The 22,641-nt window shown below is 36.8% G+C and overlaps 1 protein-coding gene across 1 annotated transcript in view; it reads left to right on the top strand.

Annotated features, from left to right (window-relative positions):
* Nucleotides 1–22,641, top strand: part of SKAP2 (src kinase associated phosphoprotein 2) — a 153,795-nt gene that overhangs the window by 74,775 nt on the left and 56,379 nt on the right. Inside the window, exons 5-6 of the mRNA XM_007466073.1 lie at nucleotides 8,575–8,652; nucleotides 10,408–10,491. Coding sequence (XP_007466135.1) covers nucleotides 8,575–8,652; nucleotides 10,408–10,491 — 162 coding nt within the window. The remainder of the gene's footprint in view (nucleotides 1–8,574; nucleotides 8,653–10,407; nucleotides 10,492–22,641) is intronic.

Raw genomic sequence — 22,641 nt, 5'->3', positions numbered from 1 at the left:
TTTACGTTCTAAAAATAATTGTAAAAATTTATAGCTTAAACCTTAAAACATAAATCAGTTACAAAAATATAAAATAAAAGATTGCTCTCTGGCCTATGTGAAAGAAAAACATAGTTGAATGGAAGGGAGCTAAAGAATTCAGTCTAAATTGTATTCATTTCTTATTTAATGCAGTTTGCTAGAGGAATCTGCATACAAAAACAGCCTCCTGAGGGCTTCCCTGGTGGCGCAGTGGTTGAGAGTCTGCCTTGCCGATGCAGGGAACACGGGTTCGTGCCCCGGTCCGGGAAGATCCCACATGCCGCGGAGCGGCTGGGCCCGTGAGCCATGGCCGCTGAGCCTGCGCGTCCGGAGCCTGTGCTCCGCAACGGGAGGGGCCACAACAGTGAGAGGCCCGCGTAACGCAAAAAATAAAAAAATAAAAAAATAAAAAGAAGTCCACATCCTAATCCTTGGAACCTGTGAATATGTTGTTACATGGCACAGGGGAATTAAGCCTACAGGTGGAGTAAGGTTGCTAATCAGCTGACCTTAAACTAAGGAGATTATCTAGGTGGGCCTGATGTAAATACAAGAATCTTTAGATGGGAAGAAGGAGGCAAAAGAGTCGGAGCCAGGGAGAAAGCATTGTGAGAAAGACTCAAACGGCCATTGCTGGCTTTGAAGACGGAAGGGTGCCAATAGACAGTGAAATAGGTCAGCCTCTGGAGACTGGAAAGGGAAGGATATAGAGTCTCCCCTACAGGCTCCAGAAGGAACACGGTCCTGCTGACACCTTGTTTTTAGCCCAGTGAGACACTTTCTCGACTTTTGACCTCCAGAACGTAAGAAAATAAATTTGTGTTGTTTTAAACCACTAAAAAAAAAAAAAAAAAAAAAAAGATCTAGTCAGCTACAAAGTAGCTGAGACGTAGCTCTACATAGGAGATAAAATTTGATTTAAATTCTTTCTGTGAAATCTAATGATAAATTATTAAAAAGTAGCTTTTACCAAAATATAAAAGTGTAAAGAGTGCCCTATATTGTAAATATATGAAATAGAAGTCTTGTTTGTAGAGTGAAACTACTCATATTAAACCTTATTTTAAAATGACTGATTAAGTATATTGATATGTTTTCATCCCTGTAAATGATTGAAGGAGTCTTACAGGGGTTTCCACAAATTGGTATATCTGGAATTTTTAGATAAGAGCATTTTTTTAATTCTATAAGGAATAATTTTAAGGTATTAAAAAAGTGATACCTCGTGGTCTATCACTGGACCAAAGAATCAGAAATCTGAAAGGGATTATGTTTTACATCTAATTTGTGAGCTAAGGACAGTGGTCCTATATCTAAAAAAAAAATCTTCAGATATGTCATTAGATAGTTCAAATCCTGGTCATACACTTAAGAGTACTCTCAAGTAAAAGAAGCAGTTTTAAGTGAATGATATAACTTTATGGATAACATAATCCACACATACTTTCAGTCTATGGCTTTTTGACTATTATTTTAGTGGATATTGGTGAACCCACGTGATTTTAGATTTCTCTTAATTCTGATTCTTAATTATTCTATTATTGCCATTTGAATTTTACATATTTTGATAGATTTCCATGAAAATTAGTATCAGCCACAATTACATATGTATTTATATTTTTGATATAAAATAGCTTTTGATTGGACTCTGAACAGGCACTTGATATATCTTTTGGATCATATTCATGAAGCATTTCCTGCAAGCATATGCTATAATATTAAGAGTTATTAAGAGTTATTGTCTTCTGGGCTTCCCTGGTGGTGCAGTGGTTGAGAGTCCACCTGCCGATGCAGGGGACACAGGTTCGTGCCCCAGTCCGGGAAGATCCCACATGCCGCAGAGCGGCTGGGCCCCTGAGCCATGGCCGCTGAGCCTGCGCGTCCGGAGCCTGTGCTCCGCAACGGGAGAGGCCACAACAGTGAGAGGCTCCCGTACCGCCAAAAAAAAAAAAAAAAAAAAAAAGAGTTATTGTCTTCTTTGGTTTCAGATAGACCAATTGAAGACTCTCATGAGGCTATTGGAATTTCCATATCAAGAAGCAGAGCTAATAAAGGCAAATGTGAATTACCCTAATAGTTATTCAGTTTTTGCTGGGTAGCTTTCAGAATGACTTGCCACTTTACAGAGTGGGTAGAGAGACTAGAAGGTAGCAAACCTGTGAGTTGCAACCTCTGTTTTTGTCCCTGGTGTCATCACATGGACCTTATCAGTCTTTAAAGCCTGTACCCAAGGCTTAACCACCCCTGGGGATTCTATGGTCCTACTAATTGGAAGTTGTCCATCTTTGTGTCTAAGCATAATATGAGCCTTTTTTTAAAAAAAAAAAGAGAGTGTCATGATAGCCTTAGAGATTACCAGTACTAGTATGTTCATTGGTTAATCCTTTCTGAAGAGAGTAATAGTGGTAAGTGAGAAAATAGGCTCTGTAAAAGGACTATGCTAAAGAAACATAAGTAGTAATCTTTTAGTTACTGTAGTTGTTATTTTCTTAAAGGTTATTATTGTTTGATGTGTCCTTTGAATACAAATTTTTTTTTTTGCCACTAAAAAAACTGGTAAAAAGATTTGAGATTCCAAATGTTCCATGTGGATTAAATATTTTATTTAATATTTGTATCCAAGTTGAGTTTAGGTTTCTCTCTCTTTTAGGGAATAGTCTTTTATGTTTTGTTTTGCAGGTATATTAGTGAATTTTTGCACTCTAAAACCTTTTAGATTAATTTTAAAAAGTGTCAGCAACTCTGTGTCTTTGTATCTATTATATATTTTATAGAAATAGGGAACATGTCATCTAAGTTCGTGTGAAGTAAAGTGTAATTAAATTGCACCTGTAGAATAATGAGTTCCGAGTCAGTAATACCTCTGGGAACAAAGCTCGTTTATAGACAGTTTCCTGAAGTTAAATACCCAATGTACTCTTCAGCCGGAAATGTGTGTAAGAAACACATCATTGGGAAATATACAGGAAACAAAACAGAAAGCATTTTTCTACCTTTATACAAAACTATAATGCATGAAATATTGACACTTGAAAATATACTTCAATTCTAATGAAATATAAAATTCTATTGAATTTTTCTTAGGAAAAATGAATTTGAACTGGAGCAGTTAACCTAGCCAATAAAGTAACCATTGAGTTGATCAGGGTAGGAGAAAGTATTGCCAGCATGAAATGAGAAACTAAAAAGATTACTCTTCTTGGAAAATTGAAGGCTAATATGTGTTTTGAATATAAAGCAATTGTTAAGTGGGTAAATACTGCAAAAAAAAAAAAAAAAAAATGAAGTTATTTGTTAATTTTGATTAATTAAAATTTAGAAACTATGACAGGAATGCCAGACAAGGCATTTTAAAACATTGATCACATATAAGTTTAGAGACGATAAAAGAAAGCACTGTCTCCCCACAAGAGGTGGCCAATTTATGGAACTCAGTATCCCAGCTATCAGATGAAAATGAAGAATTTAAAAAGATAAACTCATGGATGTTTTATTCATGTGAATTGAGAGGGAGAAAAGATATTGTTGAGGGACTTGTCCTTAACTTTTTGCAGTTCAAGGAAAACAGTCATATCATGTGGTTAACAGGCAGAATATTTGACTGACTAGACCAAGATCCTGATTCAGAGTGAAAATTCTTATGAGCAAAAGCAATCTTTTTTATATGTATCTCCTTTCTTTTCCAATATTAGGGAAAAGGAATCATCAACTGTGTGAAGGTGGAGGGAAACTTATTGCAAATTTAATGTTCGTGTTGAAAACTATGCAAATGCCAAGTAACAAAGGAAAAAGCCAGTAAAAGATGAGACTCAGAAACCTAGTAGGATTTTGTACAAATTGTAGATTGAACAACCATAAAACTGTGATCATATTAATATAGTGAAGCTCATAGTATTGTAATAATTTTTAATGCTAAAATGATGCTTTAGATTTCATAGAAATTGAGCATTTAAATTGGTCACCACCAAGTTGCATATTAAAAAATAAGGATAATGAAAAACAGATGTCTATTTTGAAAAGGTCTCTGAATCACTCACCTCCCTTGACACCTGTTGAGAGTCCCACATTAAGAGCCAAGCAGGTAGAAAGAAAACTGAATAAAAAGTTAATTCCAGAACTCAGTAGTTAAGACTTGTACAGATTTTTAAAAAATCTTCACTTTTAAGTTGCACTTTGGAAGTGATGCCTCACTCTAAGTCTTAGAAAAATAAATGCGTTTAAAGAGGTGTCAGACTGGGTAGGATACAGTTAATATGGGTTTGTGTGTGTGGCAGGGGAGGAGTGGATTAGAAGACATGTCAGTGTTGGAGAAGGCTCAGGAATATGGCATTGAGACACCTAATGCTGGATAAATTTGTGAATTAAACAAAGTTTATTTCTTTAGATTATTTTAAGAAAAGAGGTACAAAAAAGAAAGGATGACAGGACCTCTTTCTCCCCTCAATTCTAATTCTTTCTTCCCCCAACTCTTAACTCTCTCTCTTCCCTACCCTAACTTCCTCTTTTACTCAAGGGGTTTCCATGCTGTTCTAGGCCTTTTCTTCCAACTAAAGCATTCTGTGATCTGGACCTATTTTTCCACCGTTCCCTGTCTTGCATATAGGAATGAAACTGCATACCTTGTTAATGCCAAGATTGGTTTTATACCCAACCGACTTAACATCTGAAATAAGCCTAAGTGATAGATACTTCTTGCCTAAGACAGTTTATATTTTTCTCTGAAGTTGAAATAATTATTTTTAATATTTAAAACATTTTTAAAGATAAAACTTATTTCTTAAATACATTGGATATATTTAAGCGTTCTAGTATTTTTACCCTAGACTTAAGGGAAAAAGTTAAAACTATTAATAGATTAATAAAATTGCTAAAATTGGGTAATACCTTACTTAGATTTTAGGTAATTTGTTTTTTATTTTCATACTTTGGAACTCTTCTCCATTTCTCAGATTCTAGACTCCATTCTTTTAGCTTGCCGGTGGACTATGTCCATTATATACACAGTTTGATTTTAAGGCAAAGATTTCCAGACACAGTTTAGAATTCTTGAGTTATCTTTTAAAAACAGTTGTCTTGTGAATAAAATACCTACCTAACTATAAGAAATTTGGACTCCACTACTTCCTTTCTCCTACTGAGTTAATAGGAATATAGTAGGCACGTGACACTTGTTTATTTGAATTTTTTGTGACCTTGTTACCATTTTGTATACTTCGGCTTCCCAAATGTCCAACTGGAAGAAGACCCATTCCTTGTCTGCTCTTGTAGGATGTTAGTTTTAATGTCTAATATTGATCGTCTTTAGAAAAGTAGGACTATTATATAAGAAATACATGCTCATTTTATAAAAAGAAGACTAGTCTATTCAGTATGTGTTTATTTCCTCAGGGTAGTGAACATTTGTGGCCGCTTAAGGAAGCCATGTATCAGTAACCGTCTGCAGTATAAATAAGCTGTCCTGGATTATAGGTTAATTTTTCTCCTCTGAGTTAGGATATAATTTCTTCATCAACCACTTTCATGTAACCAAAAGGAAATCTTTGAGCTGCTTTTAAAATAACTACAATGCTTAACTCATGCAGTTACCAAATCATACATTTTTCCATTTTTCTGATTAAAATTCCCTAAGCAACATTAGTCTTACATGTACATTGGCATCCATTCATTTGAATTAATATTTAGTTATACTAAATATAATAATATTTAATTATAATTAATAAAAGCCAACATTTACTGAATGCCTACTATGTGCCAGAGGATTAAGGCTCAGTGCTAAACTTATTTTTGGGACAAGGGTGTGAATTTTGATAGTGAAACAGAGCTGATAATATAATTGTGAATTTGTTGGAATGTTGTAAATAGTGAGATAATATAATTGTGTTTGGCAAATGTTCAGCAGCTCTTTGTTGATGCCTTCCAGATAGGTTTATATTAGCCTTACCTTTCTTTTCTTCATGTATTATTATACCTGCATTTGTAGTCTTAATTCTTTGAATCAATGTGAATATTCTTAAATGGTGACATACTGTTGATCATTGTAGGTGTAGTGGTATGAGGTCTAAATGATGTGAGAGTTCATGTTTTTTAAAGATAATTTACTACTTTTTATATCTTGTTACAAATTTTCAATTTATATCAAGAAGTATTAATTGTTTATATGTTTATGGTGTTATACAAGTCACATGGTTCTTCTAAGAACTTAAAATCTGAAGTATCTAAAGGGATTACTATTAATACACTTTTAAAAAAAATTCACATGTATATTAAACAAATCCTAGATGTTGGACAAATAGCAAAAGAGGTTTAGAAAAACGAAATTTCAGTCTGAAAATTTGCCTTTTTTCCCTCTAGGAATCAAACAAAAGATTTTATATTAGAAACATGAATTTTTTATTCAGAATAAGTGTTGCTTGTGACATCAGATTTTATTGATTTATCAGGTAGAAATTTAATCAACATTTTTCTTAAAGCAAAAGCTTCAGGTTATGTATATGTTCACCTTTGTAAATTCCAATTCCTTTCCTGCTCCTCCTCTTCCACTTCTCCCCCTCCTTTTTTTTTTTCTTTTGACCAGTAACTTTTTAAAGTTGAAAGCTATGCTAAAGGTACCCATTTCTCTTCAGAATATAAAGTTTCTTCTTAAGATTTAGAGCATTTATTTTATATGTAAAGAACATTCATTATGCATCAATGGATATGAGAGGGTCATGGGACAAGTAGAGGTAATTAATGCCTCCCCATGCCCAATTACATCAGACCTGAAGACTGAAAAGTTGCCTCTTCCTTGTGTAGTTTAATTTCATCCAGAATGGACAGTGCTTAAGAGTTTGTTTCCATCATCTGAAAGATACAAAATTATTTATAGGATGTTTGCAGTGAATCTTATTTTTACCACTGTGGACAAACCACTTGGAAATTTTTTCATGACATACAACAATCATGTTAAAGTATTTAATTAATATGTTTGCTTTCTTATTCTGAAATGTCATCCAAATGATGCTCTTCCCAAAGAAATTTTGTGTAGTTCACTTAAGAACTCTATGTGCCAGTTATATAAAAGACTGAGCACAAGCATACTTCCACAGAAACTAAACTATGGTCTTGCTTAGTTGAAGAAGTGAATACTTTGTTTTCAGGAATCTTAATTAGAAAAAGCAAACTTTCCCAAATGGTTTTATATTGGCTAAAATTTCATATTTCTATGTGATACACTATTTCTATGTTTATTTTTTGTCAGTGTAACCTAGTTTAATTTAAAAAGTGCTGTTAATCATTGTTTTTCTTTTCTTTTAAAAAAACAAATCAAACTACAGTCACCCTCTTTAATTTAGTGGTTAACTAGGACTTGTTCACATTGATGAGATTTCTTTATGTGATTTTTATTTTATGTACAAAAAAATTATACTATACAACTTCTACCTTCAATGGATCAAATGGATACATTGATTGAACAACTATTCAAACATTTACACTGGCTTTCCCTAAAATTTTATATGTATTTCAAAATTAGTCCCCATTTTAAATATATTTTAATGATATTGTTTTGTGTTTACTGAGCAAAATTGATCCACCACGGAACTGAAATTAGTGCTTTAATTTGAAGCTTTATTTCTTAAGGAAAAATAACTATGATTTTATAACTACTGGATATTTTTTAAAAACCCAGTTGGTAATTCTGTGATGAATTTGTATATAACAAACTTCCTATCAAAACACTTTTTATCATAAACTATATTAAAACTATTTCTGTTGGTGTATTCCATAGAAACTTTCATTAGATTGGTTATTTTCACTTGTTGGAGTTCTAGTAAAATGCTGAGGCAACTGTAGTATATTTCTAATGAAGTCTGTAAAAATATTGAACTCTGTGAAATTATTGAGCAACCGACCATGCATGATCATGAATATATGATTTCTAATTGACTTAGCTTTCGGCTTAATCTATAAATTTTTGTTAAGTATCTAATATTTGTTTATGATAGTTCTATCAGATCTATCTACCTAGTTTTAGACTCTCAAATGCCCTAGAAAACCCTAAAGCATACTCATTCACAAGATTTCTCTGTGAGTATAACCAGGAAGAGAGAATATTTACTAGGTACAAGTAGGGATAGGCATTCTTATGTAGGCAAGAATTAATATGCATCAAAATTCTTGAAGAGTTAATCCAATGTAAAGAAGCTTATATGATTTATTTGATATTCCTAACTTCTCTTTCAGGCGTTTATTGCACTTATTTATAACAGTTTCCTAGTCCATTCATTATAGAATGTAGGTCGAAAAATATTGCCCTTTAGAGTTCATTCTGTTACATAATATTACTGTGTATTTGGGAACATAATATATTAAGATATAACGATACAGAACATTTTTCTGCTCTTGAGATTCACAGAAGGAGAAGAGGGACTAATCTATGGAATGGATCTGAAACAAAGCTAATAGACTTGGATTTAATTAATTTGGGTAATTAAAAGTATACTGAATCTATGAGATCTGATACTTGATTTTTCTAAAATGGATTACTCACTGCTTTTTCCCCTTTACTTTCCGTAGGGAACCAGTTCCCTCCAGTTGCAGCACAGGACCTTCCTTTTGTGTTAAAGGCTGGCTACCTTGAAAAACGCAGAAAAGGTAAATCATATGATTCTAATGAAAAACCTAAAAATCTAAGACTGTAAGAAAACGTGATGATATTATCCAAACCACAAAATACAGCTTTCAGCTCTAAATTTTTAATAACAAAATAAAACATTTGGTCAGGTTTTTTGTTGTCAACCTTGGTTATTTGTAGATGATTCAGGAGCTGTTTCCTGCCTCTTGGAGGGCAGCTGTGGGCCATGACTGTATTCTCAAGGATGGGATTTCTCACGCTTATCCCACCCAGCTGAGCAGTGGGTTATCTGTACCTGACCTGGCATACGCCATGTTTGCTACGGTTCAGATCAAGCTTAGCATATTGTCTGCCATTTTCTGTTATTCATTCAGTGTTCCTTTCCATTGGCTATGGTAATTGGGAGTTGACCATATGGTCTCACTCTTTCAACCCCAATATATAATGAAAATGAAATATGGAGGTGGTGTTATGATACGGGAAATGAAAAGCGGAATGTCTCTTCATTACCATTCTGCTTATCTCTCAGGTAGTCCCTTTGGGCCTTCCTATTTATATTCCATTTGCTTTTCTTAGCTTTCTTAGCTGAATTTTAAAGCTGAAAGAGATAATAGAAATCTAGGTCAACTTCTCCCTCTTTTCTATGACAGATGAGAAAATGAGACCCTGATGAATCAATTATCTTAAGGCTTTTTAGTCAAGTACCTTTCTGACTGTTTCCTGTCAGGAAAGTTTGTTAGCCATGTAGTTGATCCCATAAATGTAGCAGTCCCATCTCTGCTGTAGTGTATTCCTTTTTATTTTTTTTAACATCTTTATTGGAGTTTAATTGCTTTACAATGGTGTGTTAGTTTCTGCTTTGTAACAAAGCGAATCGGTTATACATATACATATATCCCCATATCTCTTCCCTCTTGCGTCTCCCTCCCTCCCACCCTCCATATCGACCCCTCTAGGTGGTCATAAAGCACTGAGCTGATCTCCCTGTGCTATGCGTCTGCTTCCCACTAGCTATCTATTTTACATTTGGTAGTGTATATATGTCCATGCCACTCTCACTTTGTCCCAGCTTACCCTTCCCCCTCCCCATATCCTCAAGTCCATTCTCTAGTAGGTCTGCATCTTTATTCCCCTCTTGCCCCTAGGTTCTTCATGACCATTTTTTTTTTTTTTTAGATTCCATATATATGTGTTAGCACACGGTATTTGCTTTTCTCTTTCAGACTTACTTCACTCTGTATGACAGACTCTAGGTCCATCCACCTCACTACAAATAACTCAATTTCGTTTCTTTTTATGGCTGAGTAATATTCCATTGTATATATGTGCCACATCTTCTTTATCCATTCATCTGTCGATGGACACTTAGGTTGCTTCCATGTCCTGGCTATTGTAAATAGAGCTGCAATGAACATTGTGGTACATGACTCTTTTTGAATGATGGTTTTCTCAGGGTATCTGCCCAGTATTGGGATTGCTGGGTCGTATGGTAGTTCTAATTTTAGTTTTTTAAGGAACCTCCATATTGTTCTCCATAGTGGCTGTATCAATTTACATTCCTAGTGTATTCCTTTTAGCTTTGTTTTATGTTTTGTTTTTTGTTTGTCTCCTGGAAAAGAAGATACAAATTATTTAGTCATAGAATTTTACAGCTAAAAGGAGCCTTAGAAATCATATTAACTAATTTTTCCTTTTACAATAAGGGAATTGCATTATATTTATAAAGGTAATTAATATATATTATCTAAACTGTTCCTTTTCCCTCTTTATTGTAGATCACAGCTTTCTGGGATTTGAATGGCAGAAACGGTGGTGTGCTCTCAGTAAAACAGTGTTCTATTATTATGGAAGTGATAAAGGTAGTATTGGCCTTCAGTTATATCAGCATAAGGGTTTTGGGGGGGCATTTTACTCCACCCCCCTACCTTTTGGGTGCAGAATAAGCTGAAGACAAATGGAGAAAGAATAACTAAAAAATTTAATATTATAGCCTAAGGGTAATTAATAATTCTGTTATTTGACAAATGCTCCAAATTCCAGAATGCCCTAAAAGTTAACACGATTGTGTTTTATTGAATTAGGAAAGAGAAAAATAACTTTCATCCGTGTGGCCTTTTACCTCAGGAATTATTGATATTTATCATCCAGGCGGTAGTTGTAGAATTTCTTTAGGGTTGTGGGAGTTTTGAAGGGAGGAAAGGATGTTTTCTCCTTCAAATATTTTAAAAGAAAAATTTAGATAAAATGAAACGTGTGCAACACCTTTCTCAGCTTCCTTTATGGATTTAAGTAACAGCAAACATCTATCAAGGTTACTGTTCTAAGCACCTTAGCTGTCTAAGCAGTTTAGCTATATTAACTTGGTTAACTACAGCTTTGTGAGGTAGGTACCATCATTAGTCCCACTTATTTTACTGTTTGGAAAACTGAGGACAGGGAGGTTAAGTCACTTGTTCAAGGTCACAGAGCTGGTAATGGCAGTTTGGGGATTTGAACTGAGACATGATTGATGGTTAGAGTCCATGCTCTCAACCACTATTATCACTATGTTAATTTAGAAACAATGATACATTTTGTAACTTCACTTGCTAATTAGTGACTTACTCATAGTTCACATAATTTTAAGTTCATTATTTGAACAAATAAAGCCGTAAAATACCGAAATTTAAAGAATATAAGCTTTCGGGGCTTCCCTGGTGGCACAGTGGTTGAAAGTCCGCCTGCCGATGCAGGGGACACGGGTTCATGCCCCGGTCCGGGAAGAACCCACATGCTGCGGAGCGGCTGGGCCCGTGAGCCATGGCCGCTGAGCCTGTGCGTCTGGAGCCTGTGCTCTGCAGCGGGAGGGGCCACAACAGTGAGAGGCCCGTGTAGCACACACACACACACACACACACGCACACACACACACACACACACACACACACACAAAATAATAAATAAATAAATAAAATATAAATCTGATTCTTTAAAAAAAAAAAAGAATATAAGCTTTCTTAGTTTTGCTTTTATCTAGGAAAAGCGGGTCAGAAGTTGAATCTTATAAAGTAAGGGTTGTGTATAAATAGCTGACATTCATTTCCAGAAAGGACACTTAAGGAGAAAAAAAGATGTAGAAGTCCAATATCACTGAATATAAACTTTCCCATGAAATTGTTTCTTATCAGTGTTGTTTGGAAGTTTATATTTCATTTGACATTATTTGCAGTTTTTAGGGTTTTCTTCCTTATTATAAAATCAGGCAGATATGATTATTGTATTTCAGATAAAGTTTAAATACATGCATGATGCTAGAAGTTGGTCTCACCTTTTGGTTAATGGGATTATCAAGTTGAGAATTAACTTAGTGGCGAGTTTGCATTCTGTCACTAATTTACAATATGTTCGTAAGTAGAAATGGAGTCAGTGAAGTGTAAACTATAAACAGCTATCAACAGGTAGCCTTCTTTCTTCTGCTAAGGCTTAAGTAGGTGATTTTATCAGAAAATTTAGAGTCCAATTTCAATTATGATTATCATAGGTCATAAACGTGTGTTACTATTATAGAAATAAAATTTTGTACCGTATTGTGAATTGAGATCAAGATTTTGCTTTTTCATAAAGAAATGTCTTCTATTTCATAAGACCAGGGGAGGGAGGTTTAAAATCCTTGTGACTTTGGTTCAGTTAGTCTTCTCATTTCTAATTTCTTCAAAAATCAATGAATACGTATGTCTGTTTCCTTCACTCCTAGTCCTAACTGGTATATACCAACAGGTCAAAGATTAGCAAGAGTTTTCCCAAAATCTAGGGAATGTTTATATTTATTTCAAAGGCTAGTAAATAAATTCTAGTTATTTGGGGGAGATACTAGTTAAATTCCCATTTCTATTCTTACTTGATGAGGCCTTGTGGTAATAACATTCTTTGTAATTTGTATTTTTTTTTTTTTTTTCCTTGCGTTACGCGGGCCTCTCACTGTCGTGGCCCCTCCCATTTGCGGAGCACAGGCTCCGGACGCGCAGGCCCAGCGGCCACGGCTCACGGGCCCAGCCGCTCCGCGGCATGCGGGATCCTCCCGAAACGGGGCACGAACCCGCGCCCCCTGCATCGGCAGGCGGACTCCCAAGCACTGCGCCACCAGGGAAGCCCCTGTAATTTTGTATTTTAAGTACTTTGTGATCCATTTAGCCACACTACCACCACGGCTTTTAAAAAATTACTATTCTCGCATTCCCTTTTTACGTGGATCTTTGAGGAGCTGGTTTATATTTCCTTAAACTGGTTTATATTTCCTTAAACTCTTCCCTATCTGTCACTATGAAGCCTCCTGTTTCCATTGAGATTTCAGATCTGTTTTTAGTGGTTCTTTGGAATTCTTGGCCAGTTCTGCTTTTAGGGACTTGGGGGGGGGAAAATCTATATTTAGACAGTTTTTAACTGCTTGTTTGGCATGATTTTAATTTCCTTCCTTTGTGTCCTTTTCTTTCCAAGAAAATGTACATGTCAAATGAAATTTTTTTCTTTTGTGAAATCAGATAGCTGATTTGTACATTGTTTACTGTATATGTGAACCACTTTACCTAAACTTTGGAAAGAGCTATTTAGATATATGAGAACTATAATCCTCCAACGAAGTAGGATTTAGATAAATGGATTGTAGAGGCACAGAGGATACCACAGAGGATACCACTTACTAGGTTAAATTGTACTTTGTTACTGTTTGACAGATACATAGTTCACATTTTCTAACTTACGGTATGTGCCAAAAAACATTTTGACCCATCAAGATAATAATGGCTTAGAAAGAGTAGTTCCAGCCTGTAGCATAAATAATACTCTTACCTTTGTACCCCTAAATATTATCTGTATTTATTATTCATGGCCATTTGGGGACTTTAAGTTTCATACACACACACACACACACACACACACACACACCCATATATCTTAACAAAACATACTTTATCACTTTCTGAAATCACATTCTTCCTTTCATCTGTTTCCTCTTCATTTGAATCTCATTGTCATGAATCTCATTTATCAAACTTCTTGGGTCCTAGATGCTCAGACTGCCATCAAGGTAGTCCTTCACTCAGTGATTTATTCATTTTTTAATTTGGTAAACATTTATTGGGTACTTGATAGATCCTGGGCATGGGGGATCCAAATATAATCCTGCCTTACAGGTACTCACAGTTGGAGTTGTGTGGGTATCAGTAAGAGAAGAGAGGCAGTCATGGGATCACTCGGGGCTGGGTGGGTAATTTCAATGCGGTACAATAAGTGATTTAAATAAAATATCTTTGGATCACAAAGGGGGGGTGGGTAATTTCCTGGGGGAGTTAAGGAATACTTCCTAGTGGAGAGGACCCTTCATTGGGCCTTAAAAAATGAGGAGTTTGTTGGATGCAAAAGGGTAAAATGGGCATTCCAGGCAGCAGAATGGCAAAGATTCTGAGTTTCGAAAGGCCTTGGATGAGATCAGAATTGGAATCAAGGCAGAGCATACAGTGAATGAGGGGAGGGTGTATAAAAGGCTAAAACAGTGGGTTAGGATCAGATTGACAAGAGCCTTACGAGAATAAAGTCCTTGCTAACTATTTTATCTTGAATATGGCTTTTAAGCATAGAGCTCTATGACCAGAATTGGTTTTTAGGAAGTAATTGTGATAATATTGTGGGGCATGGATTGGAATGGTTAGAAATTGGGTCGGCAGGATCATTCAGGGTGACACTGAACTAGTCTACGCAAGAGAGGTTGTCAGGAAGCTCAGAGGCACATGGAGGATTTAGTGCAGGCCCCTCCAGCTCCAAAGCCATGTTCTTTCCACAACTTGGTAGTTAGCAGCCCTTCCAACACACCTGTAAATGATGGCCCATTTAGGAACCTGTTCCAAACTCATGTTTTCAGGGGTTTTTTTGTTTGTTTGTTTTTGTTTTTTGCAGTACGTGGGCCTCTCACTGTTGTGGCCTCTCCCGTTGCGGAGCACAGGCTCCGGACGCGCAGGCTCAGCGGCCGTGGCTTACGGGCCCAGCCGCTCCGCGGCATGTGGGATCTTCCCGGACCGGGGCACGAACCCGTGTTCCCTGCATCGGCAAGCGGACCCTCAACCACTGTGCCACCAGGGAAGCCCAGCCCTCAGGGTTTTGTTTTTTGTTTTTTGTTTTTCTGTTTAACCTCCATATGATCTTGAATCAGCATTATGAAACTTATCTCCTGCCACTTTTTAAGGGGGGAGTAGTTTGTAGCATCTCTTTCCTTCCCACTTAAGGAGTTTTGCTGCCCCTACCCCAAGTCCCCAATTAAAGAAAATTCTAGTGCCATCTAGTATGTGGCAGCTGCAAGTAGCCTTGGTCCTACCAAGAGTCATTCTAAATGTATATCAAAAGTTATTTATTATATCATGTGGTTGTAACTTTTTCATTGTAGTACCTTTTCAATGTATAATAAAAGTCAGTAGAAAATTGGGCTTAATACAGATAATTTAAACTAACAAAACTTTTACATTGGCGGGGAAGTAAAATTTTTCATTGAAATTGACCTCTCTGCTCTCTCACTTCCCTCATTATTTCACCACTGATAGGAAAAATAGGACATAGCTGTTCAGTGTGGATGACAATTATAAAGTGTTTTGATGTTGAAATAGCATCATAGTTCTCTTTTAATATTTAAAATTATTGTTATAGTGACAGTGTTTGTATAATTGGAAGTTCTGTTGTTTTATAACAACAACTTTAGTAACAGCCATAAAAGCTTACCTTTTTTTCCTGGTTCATTTGATAGAGGCAAATTCCTGGGTCAGGGCATCAGCATTTTATAATTATATCATGAATATATACAAAATATGTAAATTAAATCTGATATTAAAAAAATTCATACTATAATTTTGTTTGTGTAAAGAAGGATAATATCTTTGTTATTCCTTAAGAAATAGAAATAATTCTGACATGATAGAAATGAAATAATTCTGATATGCAAATACTAACTTTAAACTCTATCAAAATAAATGTTAAATAAAAGACCTTTATTACCCTGTAGCAGTACAGAAAAGTTAAAATGTACATCTGATACTTAGAAGGACTTCATCAATATGGGGAAATATTTATGTACAAACTAAGTCCTATTTAAAGGTCTCATGATGATGAGTCCTGTTGGTTTGCAATAAACCAGGACACAGTTTGATTTAAAATATATCTATACATCTGTATATAGATTGAAGAGATGTGTTTGTGTGTATACATAGATAGATTGAAAGTAATATATTTTTAATAGATCTGCACTGCTGTAAGTACACAGATATAGAGATGTTACTGTACCTATCTGTGTGTAATAGGTACAGCAACATCTGTAGCAGTAAATATTCTTTGAAAATCTATGCGCCGGGTATTATTAGTGCTAAGTGGTATCACACACTGGCTCAGAGGAGTGGGCACAGAGGACCCATGAAACAGTATGATATGCAGGAGCCGGCTCACTGGGGCAGTAGGTGAGTGAGGGCTGGTGAGACTGGAAGAGGAGGAGCCAAGCTGGTAAATTCCCTGGTCAGGAGTTTGGCCTTTTTTGTCTAAGGGACAGTTAATGTTTCTAAGCATTGCAGGTAAGTAGATGGCATGACAAACTTTGGATGTTGGGAAGATCACGTTGACAGCTGTCAGAAGAAGGTAAGACTGGAGGCAAGATGTGTTTTGAAACTGAGAGTGGCTGGGAATCCAGAGAGTTGTTTAGCACCTTAAGTGCATGAAGGAGCTGCAGGTTATGTTTTTAGCCATTCTCACGTTGCATGACGTTGCATGGGTAGCAGCAGTGTCATTAATTCTGTAATTATTGTAGGAGGCCCTAAGAGGATAACATGTGTAGGATATTAAGATATTCTCTGTATAATGTTTATCTTTTTAAAAAAATTTATTTATTTAATTTATTTATTTTTTGGCTGCATTGGGTCTTTGTTGCTGTGTGCAGGTTTCTCTAGTTGCGACGAGCGGGGGCTGCTCTTAGTTGCAGTGCGCGGGCATCTCATTGCGATGGCTTCTCTTGTTGTGCAGCACAGGCTCTAGGCACGCAGGGCTCAATAGTTGTGGCTTACGGGCTCTAGAGCGCAGGCTCAGTAGTTGTGGTGCATGGGCTTAGTTGCTCCGCAGCATATGGGATCTTCCTGGACCAGGGCTTGAACCCGTGTCCCCTGTGTTGGCAGGCAGATTCTTAACCACTGTGCAACCAGGGAAGCCCCTGTATAATGTTTGTCTTAACAATAGCTGTATGTGTAGTCTAATAGACCATATCATAATTATTATCTGAATTTCAGTTGTGGAGGAAAACAGTAGGTATAGCCAAAAAAACTAGAAACATGGTTTTAAATTCCGGTCTACGAGAAATTTAATTTCTTGTAATTTATTTATTCTCCATTCACAGCCACCTCATACTACACTGTTTTTTAAATCAAGTTTATTCCTATGGTTGAAAGTGTGTGGCGGTATACAAAAACCACTTGGTTCTTATGCTTGCAGCGTACTTTTTTTTTTTTGCCTGCTGTGTTTTGCAGGATCTTAGTTCCCTGACCAGGGATTGAACCCAGGCTTTTGAGAGGGAAAGTGTGGAGTCCTAACCACTGGACCACCAGGGAATTCCCACTTGCAGTGTACTTTTATTTTAAAGGAAAAAAAAAAAAGGTTTTATAAATACCTAAAATTTCCTGCCACCAGACCGTATGAGCGAAACTTTTAATTCTAACTAAAGTGCTTCCCTTTGGACCCATACATATTGCCTATGTTTGTTATTCAGAGCCCTTTGGAGCCCTTAAGTAATAAATATATATGGCATACAGTATTTTTCACTTAAAATAGTAATAATTTGATATTTCCTCATGGTATAACTTGGAACACTGGAAGTATATTTCAAGTGACTGAATTAGCATTGGCAGCTGTATTTCTGTGAGCTATATAAACAAGGAAAACGTTCATGTGTCTTTAACTGAGAGCTTAGAACAACTTACTAATCAGTTGGATAAAGTTTAGTGGGAGGTTTAGTATTAATGGACATGTTTCCCTCTTTCTTACTAGTGAGCATTAATACTTTTGGAAATAGCACTGAGTTATTCATTAAGAGGGAAAGGCCTTTTTAAATATAAGAAGCAGATATTATCGAAAATTTCTGAACACATTTCATATCTTTCTGTTTGCTAGCCATTGGTACCAAATTAGCATTATTGGTATAAACAACAGAAACCAACTTTGTTTATGCAGGAAAGGAAATTATTGGGAGAATATCAACTCTCAGACAGAGTTGATGGGGAGGCTAAACAACCAGGCTCGGCAAAGCAGTCAAGGACTAAGGGAGGTGAGGTGGCTGGAACTTCAGCCCAATCCACACCTCCAGGGACAGTCTGACTGGGACACACTGGTGGCCCTGCCAAGCCGGGACTCGTGATGTTGCATTTGTGCACTGCCACCAATCAGTGAATGCCACTGCTAACAGAAGTGGATTCTGAGCTCTCCCCTGATTCTTTTGTTATTCAGTTCAGATTTAGGTCCCAGGCTGGAGCATCTACTTGACTGATCTGGAACAGGGAAAATCTAAACCTCCCTCCAGCTTCTGTGGTGGGAAGTTGGCTCTGCCCCCTGATGATCTCAGGACTAAAATAGGAAAGATACTTAGATGCTGGGGATCCTCAAATGACAAATGCTCACAACTCATAGGGATGCTAAATGATTTCGAATTATTTAGTTGCTATATTTATACTATATTTTAAATGATAAGAGAGTGGTTGGTGTTTTAAGCATATTTTCTGATAGCCAGCAAAAAAGAGAAAGCAAGCATATTTGCAATGAAAGTAAGACTGACTGGGTTTTGGAAGATGGCAGTGGGGTAGAGGGAGAGAATGTGGTGTCAGTTGATGAAGAAAAGGGAGAAATTAAGAATGATGCTCAATTTTCTGGTTTGGGGGCTTCAATTAGTGGAGGTACTGCTTATTGAGAAGGAGGACACGACAAGAAAGATCACAAGTAGAGTGGGAATGGGAATAAGATGATCTCCATTGTGGGTAAGTTATATTCATTGTGCCTATAGGACATTCAAGAGATGAAACATGTATAGTGAGCAGGTGAAGATTTGGATATTAAGTTCCGAAGCTGGACTGAAAATAGAGAATTATGAGTCACAAGCATATTGATAGGAATTTAATCCCTGGGATTGGATGAGGTTGCCCAGTGAAAACTGTAAAGCAGGAAAAGAACAGGATTTAGAGCATAACCCATCATGGCTGTTTAAGAGATAGGCAAAGGTACCGGAGCCCATAAAGCAAGCTGAGAAAGTTGGGCCCAAGTTGCAGGAGGAAATTCAAGCTATAACGCTTATCATCTCTACTGAGACTTCATAAATTACATGTTCTAAAACAGTGGTTTTTCAAACATTAGTGTGTATCAAAATCACCTGGGACGTTTGCTAAAAACTTAAGTTTCGTGGACTCTCCCCCGGGGAATCCTATACAGCAAGTTCAGAGTGGTAGCCATTTCTATGTTTTTAACAGGCATCCAAGTTGATTCTAACATAGGTGATTCTTGAAATAAGCTTTGAGAAACACCTTTCTAGGAGACAATGTGAAATGGTTGAAAAAGCAAGGTTTTAGAATCAGACTTACATTAGGGTCCTGGCTTTTACTACTTTGGTTGTGTGGCTGTAAGCAAGTTGTTTAAGTTTTTTTTTCCCCATCAGTGCTGGGGATATAATAAATACCTTCTTTGTCTTAGAATTATTACAAGGTATATATGAGATTGCTGTATTAAATTTCTGGCATAAGGAGTTCAGCAAATAAGATCTGTCTTTTTGGGCTTCCCTGGTGGCGCAGTGGTTAAGAATCCACCTGCCAATGCAGGGCACATGGGTTCGAGCCCTCGTCCAGGAAGATCCCACATGCTGCTGAGCAACTAAGTCGGTGCGCCACAACTACTGCAGCCCACGCACCTAGAGCCAGTGCTCTGCATTTTTAAAAAAAGAAAAAAAAAAGATCTGTCTTTTTGGCACTTAAAACCCCCAGAACACAGCTGTAAACCTAAAGCCAGTGAAAAAGTAGAAGGAAATAGCATCATTAACCTCATACATTTTGTTTTGTAAGAGATCAGAGCCAACTGCTTTTTACCTCAAACCTACTGAATTAGAATTGTGTAAAATTGTTACTGATTTAATAGATTTCATTATCTAGTTTCTCCTGGCAGCCTTCAGTGCTGTAGACATTAAATTCGAACAGCATTGATATAGGCAAGGTTAAAGTGTGAAATAGAAGCTGAGGAAAATTTAATAGAGGGACAAATACCTCAAAAATCCTGAGGGTATCAACGTGTTGTAATATACTATAAAAACTAATACTCAGATTAATACTACTCGATCAAGAAAAAGTTAAATTACGTTTAACAGAATTGTTTGAAAAGTCAGGGAAGTATATATTTCAGAATGATTTCAGTTATAAAAACCAACATTTTAGAGAGTTTTGGCACTTAAAAGTGCCAAGGTTTTGGCACTTCTGCAATTTGAGAAGTTCACTTAGATAAATTATTAGTCTACTGTAGTTCTGGGTAAATGAACTTATATGACCTTACTTATCATTTGACTGGCGTGTAACTATTTTTTTTTTTTTTTTGCGGTACGTGGGCCTCTCACTGTCGTGGCCTCTCCCGTTGCGGAGCACAGGCTCCGGACGCGCAGGCTCAGCGGCCATGGCTCACGGGCCCAGCCGCTCCGCGGCACGTGGGATCTTCCCGGACCGGGGCACGAACCCGTGTCCCCTGCATCGGCAGGCGGACTCTCAACCACTGCGCCACCAGGGAAGCCCATGGCATGTACCTATTTTTAAGTCAACGAGTGTCTTTGAAACTACCCCAGAAAGCCCTGTCAAACTAGCCTATATGTAAATTGCTATAGATTGCCATGTGATGCTAAGGTTTTCTCTTTCTTCTGGGCCTTGAAGAGAAGCTAATGTAAATGGAGAAGAGAGGAGTCTTAGCATACCCATGCCTGCCCTTTTGTGTCATGAACTTCCTAGCTCACGTTGGCTAATTGGAAATATGGCTACTTTATGGTTATGGATTTGCAAAAGCTACTGAGAGTTATGAATTTTTCTTTCCTCCAACTGGTCCTTGAAAATCCTGTTTTTTTCCTGAGAAGTTTAAGGAAATCTCTCAAAAGTATCCTGTATGGCTTTGATATTTGCTTCCAACTACTTGCATTTTTTATCGTGAAAATTAAATCCTTTTGCAGTGTAGTGAATCACTGACTAATATTCCTGGAGCACTTATATCTGTACTGGGTGTGTGGGAAGGTGTGTGGGGTGTCTGTTTTAGTGGCAAAGGGGGAAAGGTCTGGTACAGTGTTACTAGCTTTTGTCTCACCATACCTATAATGCTCTCTTGTTTGTTGTAAGTGCTCAGCATAAATTTGTTGAATGAGTGAATGAATGACTTAGTTTTCTTTGAGAATTTTAGAAGAGCCAACAGTGCTTAACCATTATTATTTTAATACCTTTTCCCCAGTGTTATTTTTCTAGTTAGGTATTTTGCAAAATATGTTCTGTGAGTACCAGTTCCATAAAATATTCTGTTAAAAAAGGGTTCCATTGACAAATAATTTGGGGAAATGCTGCACACTAAATCTTTCTCATAAAAATTTGATCAAATATGTTAAGGGCCTCAAGAAGGCCGGACTAACAAAACCTGTTTAACTTTGTTTAATTCAACATTTCCCAAACTTATTTGATCATAGAAACCTGTTAATATCCCATAAACACACTTTGGGAAATGCTGCTCTGATTTTTATAGTTTTCATCTCATAGAGTTTATTGCAGACGTTTTCCAGAAAGCAAACTTCAAATTTTGAATTTGAATTGGTTTTTCAATCATCCAGAGTTGTAAATTATGACTAAATATGATTAGAATGTCCAGATTTAAGTCAGGAATTACTAACTCAGATTTTTTGCCTTTGATGTTTTGAACCAGATATGATCTTGATGACCTTTTAAAAATGCCTGTTACTTCAGGCATTAAATTAGTACATTTAAGAAAAGGAGATACATATTTTACGGGCACACTAAGCTGAGAGAGCCCTGCACCCCAGGATGTGGAAGCATTTCTATATTTCCCCTGAGCTCAGTAAAAGAGACAGTTGTCCTTACTCGTGATTTTAATATTGTATGTTAATCTAGGAAGTAAACCTATAGCAGTGCCTCTTTTCTCTCAAAACTGTGTAACTGGGGCTTCCCTGGTGGCGCAGTGGTTGAGAGTCCGCCTGCCGATGCAGGGGATACGGGTTCGTGCCCCGGTCTGGGAAGATCCCACATGCCGTGGAGCGGCTGGGCCCGTGAGCCATGGCCGTTGAGCCTGCTCGTCCGGAGCCTGTGCTCCACAATGGGAGAGGCCACAACAGTGAGAGGCCCACATACCGCAAAAACAAACAAACAAAAAAAAAAAAACAAAAAAAAAAAACTGTATAACTGGATAAAGTAGGAAAGGCGACTAATTTTATTTTTAGTTTCAGTATTAAATCCTTTGTTTTATTCCTACTTTATTGTTTTTAAAGTAATATCTGACTAAAACTGAAGTCATCTTTTCTTTTGACTTTTCATCATATGGGATTCAAATGTGCTTTACTAGTTTAACTGTTCACTGACTGGTTAAGAAACCTACTTTTGTTTTGTTTTGGTAAGAAATGCTTCTGTACTTGCTTTACCACTCCTCTCCATTCAAATACTTTGTTTTCCCCTCACATCTTTTTATAATTAGCAGTTTTGTTTTGCTTTGCTTTTTAAATTTAGAGTTTGATTTGTACCAATTTAGGAGATTAAAAAAAAAAAAGTTGTGTTTTAGGGGCTTTTGTGGGGTGGGGAGGTTGGAGGGTGGTGATGAGAGGAGATAGTAGTAAATAAAAGCCCAGCAGGCTTTCAACTTAGTTGGGTTTTCCCACTGGCTTACCAAATCTGAAAGAGCCACGGATTTGTAATGGGTTTGCCTAGCAAGTTCTAAGTTCCAATTCTTGGATTTTCCCT

The sequence above is a fragment of the Lipotes vexillifer genome, unplaced genomic scaffold (assembly GCF_000442215.2).
Source record: "Lipotes vexillifer unplaced genomic scaffold, Lipotes_vexillifer_v1.1 scaffold150, whole genome shotgun sequence".
In the NCBI taxonomy this organism is placed as follows: Eukaryota; Metazoa; Chordata; class Mammalia; order Artiodactyla; family Lipotidae; genus Lipotes; species Lipotes vexillifer.
Note: the sequence above shows the minus strand (reverse complement) of the source record. Positions and strands in the feature narration are given on the sequence as shown.